Below are 8,540 nucleotides of genomic sequence, written 5' to 3'. Positions count from 1 at the left end.
ATTTTTATAACCATTTTATTACTATTAAACTTTCAAAAATTTTAAAAACAAGTGATTGGCGTTTTTAACAATACCCAATCTAAACCTCCCTGGCATAGCCTGATGCTATTTCCCTTTGTCCTATCGATGGTTACCGTGAGAAGCGGCAGACCCGCACTTGGCTGCAGCCTCCCTTCAGGCCCTCCTGAAGCGCCATAAGCTTCCCCCGAGCCTCCTTTTCCGCAGCCTGAGCCCTCCCACGCCCCTCAGCCGTGCGAGGGGGTTGTTCTTTTTCAAGAACTGTTGTAAACCCCGTGCTGGCCCTGGGGCCCTGTGCACGGCGTTCCCGTAACTGCGGTCGGACGCCGCTCCCTTCCCGGGCCGCAGGCCGGGGGCGGTGCGCGATCCGCGCCATGGCGGGCGCTGCGGCCCGGGGCCCGCTGCCGTGCCTGGCGCTGCTGCCGCTGCCCTGCCTGCTGCTCCTGCTGCCGCCGGCCGCCAGCGCCGAGCCCGAGCTGCGCTTCAGGCCGCCGGCCGAGGCCCCCGTGCGGCTCTTCACCGAGCCCGAGCTGGCCAGATACGACGGGCACCAGGTAGGGCCGGGCCGCCGCCCTGCGCCGAGGCCGGGCCGGGCCCGCACGGTCCCGGCGCTGCCGCCTTCCCCGGCGCTCCGAGCGCTGGAGCCGCCGCGGAGCTCGGGTTTCTCGTACTCTGCTGCCGTGCCGCCCCGCCATCATCCCCGCCCTGTGGTTCTGGGCAGCCCTTGTTTCTCGGGCAGTGGTTTGTGAGAGGTTTGCGGCACCCGTGCGCTCCAGCCTGTGCCCCGGTGCGGCTGGCAGCTGCCGAGGCTGATGCTGCGCACACCGATAGATAGTTGGGTGCCGTGTGCCATTCTGCTCGCTCCCTGCTTGGCAAGGTGCTCCTGCCAGAGAATTTCAGATTACCACGAGTTGGAGCCAAAGTTCATTTTCTCTCAGTAATTCATTAAACCATGTACTTAGATTTAAAAAAACCTAAATCCAAACCCAAAACAACAACAACAACAAAATCCCACCAAGATTATCAAAACAAGAAGACAGTTTTAACTTAGGAGTGTTTAGCTTCCTGTGGTTCAGAGAAGGCTCAGCAGAACTCCAGACTAAAAACGATAAAGTCCTGTATGGATACACATCTGCTTCTCTTTTGAAACACTTGCTGTCTGACCTTCTCAGGGTCTTCTCTAGAAACTTTGAAGAGACTAACCAATGTCTGACTAAAATTACATCTTATGTATAAAACACAAAGCAGAAGCACTGGCTTATTAAGTAAAACAGATCTCAGCAGATCAGATTTACGTGTGTTTATGTATTTATCTTTGTTTCTTAATCAAATAATGCTGTTGGCCACACACTTTTATTTTGGGCAATATCCATCTGCATTAGGAATAGAAAAATGCAGTTGACAATCTTCAAGCAGACTAGTGTGCAGACAAGAGGTGACTTGCAAAAGGGACTTCTCTGGTTGTGCTGTTTAGATTAAAAAGATTCTCATTGCTTATGTTTGAACCCTCAAAGAATATTAGGGGCAGTTTAAAGCACAAGCAAGAGATGTCAAGAGAGGGAATGTGCATGGTGGCATAACAAAGCATAACAAGAACATACAACAAAGAATTTGGGTCCTAAGAGCTTGTGGATTTCACAGCTGAAATGAACTGCTTTTTGCCTGTGCCAAAGTGCTGAGGATGTATTGATGGCTTTCCCTCCAGGAAGGACAGCCCATTTACCTGGCAGTGAAGGGAGTAGTGTTTGATGTCACCTCTGGAAAAGGTTAGTGTGCTTCTCCTCTGCTGTCTACTTTGCTTTCATGTTATTCAGACATTTGGTTCAGACATTCCCAGTGTATTGGAAGCCTGCAGTTCAATTGCAACAAAAAGATATACTTTTTCCTCTTGTAAAAAACTTGATTTTCCTCCTTTGACAGCTCCCCTGCTAAGGTTTTGTCTAGAACTTACACTGGCCTGAGATCACAACATGCAGACAGACAAGCCAGCACTGTCCAGGTAGCTTGGGCATTGCTAATAAAAACTGGAAGAACCTCCCAGCTCCCTGAGTCCTTGCCAGATGTGGGGTCAGGCCACATGGAAGCTACTTTTACTGCCCTGGGTACATGAGCTGAGCAGATCAAACCTAGTGTGGATGTACCCACTGTACAATATCAACACTGCTGCAGCTGCATCTTTTCCTTCTGTGCTGGTGCTCACACCCATTGCTGTTTGTGCCCTCCCTGAGAACTGCAAATGTTTTAATTTGAGCTCCTGTTACTTAATCCAGATTTGCAATAAGAAGTTTGAAGGGACCATGAGCGTGTTAGACACTTGCCTTGATGTCATCATAAGTAAACCAATGGCTTGTTACTGTGTTTGTACTAACCTTTTCTGGGCATACACGTTGGGTTGGCTGATCTTCAAATCCTAAATTACACAGAGCTTGCAAATTCTGGGGTCTGCAAACATCTCATGAGAATGTAAAGCACAACTCCCTAAATAATAGGCAAATTTTAAGAATGCAGTGTAGGAAGTTCAACAGCTGTATAAGCTCAACAAGTAGGAAATCCAAAGTCAGTTCAGGAAAGAAGATTCTTAGGCTTGAGTTGTTGCTTTCAATTCACTGACATTCAGTTCACAGTCTGGTGAAGGGTAGAAGCTGAACATAGCCTGTACATTGTCAGATCATCACTGGATTTTATTTTTTTTTTTAATCTGACAGAATTTTATGGAAAAGGAGCCCCATACAATGCTTTGGCTGGAAAAGACTCAACAAGAGGAGTTGCAAAGATGTCTCTGGATCCAGCAGATCTTACACATGACACAGTAAGAAAATGGGCCATCAGTTTAATTCTACTTTGCAAATTTTTATTATTATGCAAGATGATGAATGATGACTTTAAATTGTTTGCATTTCTATAAGTTGACTCACATATTTAAAATCAAAATGCACTAGTTCTCTTTAGATACATAAAACATATTTACGGGTCATGAAAGGTGCTAACAGTTTTCAAAAAGAAAGTTTTTCATTTCTGGAATCAATACAACTTCTGTAAGCATATAAAATGGAAATTGCCCGCTGTTTAAAAAGATGCTCACAAAGACAGTAAATCCCTTTCTTTTGGTTTGGTGTATCCTGATATGGCAGTGAATGCTAGTTCTGGTGGTGGGTTGTTGCTAGTCTGACCTGAATACCTTTAAGTTTTGTCAAGGCTGAATTTGAATGGAAAGAATACAATTACAGGCTGTGCTATCAATTTTATTCATCATGCTCTGCTGTGTAAATACAAAAGCTGACCCTAAGGTTTACAGTAATCATTAAAAAAAAAACAACAACATGTAAATATCTTTATTTTAATTTCTTTGAGACAGGACTTTCATTTCACTGTTTCCTTCAGACAGGACTCACAGAGGAGGAACTGAAGTCCCTGGATGACATCTTCAATAATGTTTATAAAGCCAAATATCCAATTGTTGGCTATACTTCTCGGCGAATTCTGAATGAGGATGGCAGCCCCAATCTGGACTTTAAACCTGAAGATCAGCCACATTTCAGCATTAAAGATGAGTTTTGAGGAACATTTTGGTGCCTAGAAAATGCCTGGACAGAGGCACAGCAGAATACTAAATTAATTCCCTGTGTTGTGGAGTTCATTACTGCAATTAGCTACCATGAGTCAGTTCTCTGCTCAGAAAATAAGTGTGTGTGTACACACAGCATAGAGGAAACAAACAGATCTGTAGTTGTGTCATACACCTGGGCTGGTTGCTTGGAATTACAGGAATTATTACAACCTGCAAGTTGTTTCTGCCAGGATTTCTCTGTTAAGAAGTGTATAATGTAAAATTTCATTCCTTAGAAGAAAGAAGAAAGCTTTTAATAGTTGAAATATGACTGGTCTTTTTGTAAATCCCAAGTTGTTTCCCACTCCTTGGAAAAGTGTAAATTAATTATCTGGACAAGCTAACATCAATTCTCTGTGCTTCATGTGAGTGTAGGTATCACAAGTACAGACAGGTGCAATACATTATATACAGGGTAACATTTTCAAAAGCATTATGGAATTTAATATTTGATGGGTTCGAGAATATCGGATATAAAGCAAATCAGTCTCCTCAAATGCAGTTACTGTGGAGTATTTCTGCAAAGCCTACAGCTGTAAACCGAGAAAAATAAATCTATTTTCCCCCATGAGGACTACTGTGACATTTTAAATAAGACTATTATGTTAGGTTTGGTTAAACGACACTTTACTTTTTAAAAATAATCATCAAAGATGTCATCTATATTAGATTATGATGATTTCCTTCTATCTTTCTCTGACAAAAAGAGGAAATCATAGCCCACTATGCCACATTCTCTTACAGCACAGGTTTATTATAGCAGCTCAGTGTCCTGTGAACATTGTTAGCATTTTTATATTAACAATTTCAGCTCTCATTTTTTATGTCTCTTAGTTTTTCTTTGTTCTTACCCTGGCTTCACCACTGTTGTTTCAATGAAGAGTGCAGTGCCATGTTCCTCTTCCTCTTAACCTGATACAAAACTGCAGATCTTGCAGTGTGAAAGCAAACCCCCCTGATGGCATTTCCCTGGCAGCCTTCCAGCAGCAAGAGCACTGTAAAACCCTGAGCTGTACAAAGTGCTGCTAGCCCCTGACTTTCGCTAACTTAAGTAGAATGTGAATTGTCCCACGTGTGGATTTCTCTGTCACTGTCACCATTTTGATTGATATGGGAAAACCTAAGCAGCTGCTCCCCATTCTGTATTAATAATACAGATATTATAAAAATATTATTCTGTATTGTTGTTCTATTCTTAAGTATTTTGGTAACTTTCTATGAAGGGAATATTTTATAAGATGATTCTCCACCTTCTAGCTTGCAGGGAACTGCCTGTCAGTTGAATAACTAGAAAAGCTGTTTCTATGTATTTGCCTATTCTTTCACAATCTTACACATTTTATTCTAGATTTGTTTTGTTTCTCACCATTAGACCACTTCATTTACTGGAGGGACTCCATGGGCCCTCCCACTGTTGGATGGTGCTCTGAGCAGAAAAAATAAATCAGCATCTAAGAAATGGCTATTGCTTCAGATAATAATTATTTTGTGTTACTATTTATTATTATTATTACTGTGTGTTACAACAATAAGGCTTTAAGTGGACACATCCTTGACACGTTTTCACTGACTGCTTTTTCAAAATGCATTCATAGTAGCACAGTATTTCTTGTAGTGTTAATTCAACAACACTACTTTATGTCTAAGGTTGTTTTTCTTGCCAATGGCCTGAAAAGGATTTTGCTTAAAAGTCAACTGTCAGCTATGGCTGCTTTGTTCAGGCAGCTGCATTTCCCTGACCTCTGTATTATTCCAGTAAAGCAGGTGCCCTCATGATCTATAAATTGAACTCAAGACAAGCAAGCTGTGCAAAGCCCTCCTACTCCACACCTCCTTTGGAAAGTCTAGAATTTCTTTTCAATTTGCTTGCTGCTTCCAGATTGTGACTGTGGTCACAAGGGTTTTCAGGATGAAGAAGAGATGAGAATGTTGACTCCATGATCAGAAGGCTTGATTTATTATTTTATGATATATGTTACATTAGGACTATACTAAAAAGCAATAGAAAGGAAAAGGTTTCTTGAGAAGCTAGCTAAGCTAAGAATAGAAAAGAATGAATAACAAAGATCTGTGTCTCAGACAGAGCAAGAGCCAGCTCTGCCATGAGTGGTCAAGAAATCCAAACACCCACAGGAGACCAATCACGGCTCTACCTGTTGCATTCCACAGCAGCAGATAACCATTGTTTACTTTGGTTACTGAAACTGCAGCTTCTCACAAGGAAAAATCCTAAGAAAGGATTTTTCATGAAAGATGTCTGCGACACCAGATAGCATTGCAAATATCATTATTTTTGCTGTGTGCTTCCAACATCCATCTTGCTAACTTAAGCCTAAGGTTTTATGAATTGCTGCACCACGAATTGCCTTCCTTTAGTATTTAATAATAGTTTACTCTTTAGAATGTTAAGGATTATCAGATGGGCTCCCTTACCTAGATGATGCATGGTGTTTCCCAGCTGGCACTTCAATAGTCTCTCACTTTGACCCTAACAGATTTGTGACAGGATAAATTCTATCATCCCTACTTTAAGGACTTCTCTTATTAACAACTGAAGCATTAGGACTGCAAGAATAAGCATAAAAAACTCAGTAAAGTGTTTATGAAATGCAAATCCAAGTATTCTCCTTATTTTTTTTTGCAGTTGGAGAGAGTGCAGTGGAGAGAATTCCTCCTAAGAATGTGTTATTAGTTATTGCATCCTAATCTAACCAAGACCACCTTCTGGAATGCAGGGGCTCTGAATCCTGCAGGTTGAGCAGCCAAGATTTTTCCAGGAATTTAGTATAAGACATAAAGTTATTTCTTTTCTATCCATAATATGTATATGGACACCACTTTTTTGTAGCCTTTTGCCAAAATATGAGTCTTAACTTAAATCAGGTTTTGTATTAGTTTTCCTCTACAGAAAAGACCTTGTGATCCTTTGAAAACTGCAGCTTAGGCTACTAACTTTATGGTCTGCTGGTACCACTGACTGTGGGTTCATCACAACATCAGTGTAGGAATAAATGTAGGATCACAGTTCAGACTGCACTTGTCAGACCTGCCAGACTTCCATGTTTCAGTAAAAATTAAAAGAGGATGCCTGTCTGTTTAAGGATTGTGCTCTGGAATGGAGGAAGCATCAAAACAGTTTGTAAATCACCTCCTTTTACTGTTGCTCTAAAACCACTATGAGGCAATACATTCAACTAATGATAGTTTGGGAAGGTATTAAATTGCTGTCGTTTTCCTTTGTGAGACTCCCAAGAACTTATAGAACAAGACAAAATGGTTTAGATGACTTTCACATATGTATTCTGTCCCTTATAGATGAATATATTTATCTGAAATGGGCTCAATGTAATTTGCATTTGCTCAAGAGAAAATGGAAGGGATGTAGAAAGATCCCCTTAGGAAGCCTAATGATAATTTTTCAGCTAATCTGGTTGAACTGAAAGGAAAAAAAGTGAAAAACCCACCTGCCTACTACAGTGAGTGAAAAAACTGCCATTCAGAAGGATTCAGCTGCACATCAGGAAGATGTGCTAAGCAGCTCTGATTAGTATTTGCCTATTTTCAGATGAACACTGGATATCTTGAAATCCCAAAACTGACATAAGTGATGACAATCACACACTTTGTTATCCATCATCCATTTATTCCTTTGCCTAATGTTTTCCTCTCTATACAGGAAAAAAAAAAATACAAACCATGCAATTTATATGACAAATCTGTGCCCCATAAGTAATATTCATAAAAGTACACGTGACTCTATAACCTGAGACTATTTACATGGTATATAGAATGGCAGTTTTCAAACAAACTAGTGCTTGTCTGTGAATGCTTTGAAACAAACAAAAAAAACCCAAAACACTAAACTTTTAGATTTGTAGCACTTCACTCAGAGCTCTGTCTGTGAGTGCCAGTTCAGACAATTTAATGTACAGTGTGTCTGTCTGCTTTGGTAGAAAACTCAGTGCTATATCAAGAGGTGATTTTTTCCCCCTCTGTAGTCAGTCAGAGTGTCAAAGACACCTGGGTGTATGATAGGTGGGCATCACTGCTAGAAGTACTCTAATAGGCATGATTTTGACCTTGGCATGTCTAAAATAACCCTAACCCAGAAAACAGAATAAGTGGGAAATAAGAATTTGTCTTAGTGTGCTACTGGGACAATTGATATTGGCAAGGTAGATGTGGCAGAACAGGTCTGACAGCAGTGCTTCCAATTTTTGCTTCTGTCAAATATGGCCAATGATAACAATGTAAACTTGCACCTTTATCCATCTGTTGGGCTTTACATAACACCTTTTGGTTTAGCTTTTTTCTTTCTGTTCAGTAGAAAGTGTGAGTCCTGATTTACTTGTTTACAAAACTTACACTTAAATCTTGGCTTGGGTAATCTGTTGATGAGAAATCCAAACTAAGAGAAACAGAGATGAATGTTCTGTGAAAAATAGAGCTTGTGCACCTGGATGAACTGCAGAGCCACAGGAAGTACTCTTGAATAAACAATTTCTTTATGTTTCCTGTAAGTTATTTATAGCTCTTGCCATCAGAAAGTTTGTACTGTTGATGAATGTTCAGCTTACCATGTTCTGCAGTACTTCTTGACATGAGTTTTTATCATTCTGACATGAGATATTATCTCCTGAGAAGTGAAAAGTTTAGAAGAAACTGGGTGCAGGCCATCTTGGAGATAAGCCACCCAAGAGAAATCAAAATTTGACCTAATTTTCCCTCTACTTAAAGAAACTTGTCTGAAAAAGGAAAAGAAATCACTGTCCCAGGGTCTATATTTTACCTTCCAGATTTTGCTGAAATATTCCCATACTGTGCAAAGGCAGCAGATAAAGCCTTGAAAAAGACTTGAATCTAAACCCTTGCATTGTGAAAATTTTAATCCACTTCTCCTGGGCTTTAAAGATTA

The 8,540-nt window shown here is 40.7% G+C and overlaps 1 protein-coding gene across 1 annotated transcript; it reads left to right on the top strand.

Moving 5' to 3' along the window:
• Positions 1–247: 247 nt before the first annotated feature.
• On the top strand, positions 248–8,132 carry NENF (neudesin neurotrophic factor). Its single transcript, XM_036379915.2, has 4 exons — positions 248–572; positions 1,724–1,784; positions 2,724–2,827; positions 3,400–8,132. The coding sequence occupies exons 1-4, from the start codon at positions 393–395 to the stop codon at positions 3,574–3,576; spliced, it is 522 nt and encodes a 173-aa protein (XP_036235808.1). The 5' UTR covers positions 248–392; the 3' UTR covers positions 3,577–8,132.
• The last annotated feature ends 408 nt before the right edge of the window (positions 8,133–8,540 follow it).

The sequence above is a fragment of the Molothrus ater genome, chromosome 3, assembly GCF_012460135.2.
Source record: "Molothrus ater isolate BHLD 08-10-18 breed brown headed cowbird chromosome 3, BPBGC_Mater_1.1, whole genome shotgun sequence".
Lineage (NCBI taxonomy): Eukaryota > Metazoa > Chordata > Aves > Passeriformes > Icteridae > Molothrus > Molothrus ater.
Note: the sequence above shows the minus strand (reverse complement) of the source record. Positions and strands in the feature narration are given on the sequence as shown.

Excerpts from the sequence above, each read along its gene's own strand:
- NENF (XM_036379915.2), top strand. The coding sequence starts at position 393 with ATGGCGGGCGCTGCGGCCCGGGGCCCGCTGCCGTGCCTGGCGCTGCTG. Across the intron at positions 1,785-2,723 it reads TGATGTCACCTCTGGAAAAG|AATTTTATGGAAAAGGAGCC; the intron begins GTTAGTGTGCTT and ends TTAATCTGACAG. Across the intron at positions 2,828-3,399 it reads CAGATCTTACACATGACACA|ACAGGACTCACAGAGGAGGA; the intron begins GTAAGAAAATGG and ends TGTTTCCTTCAG.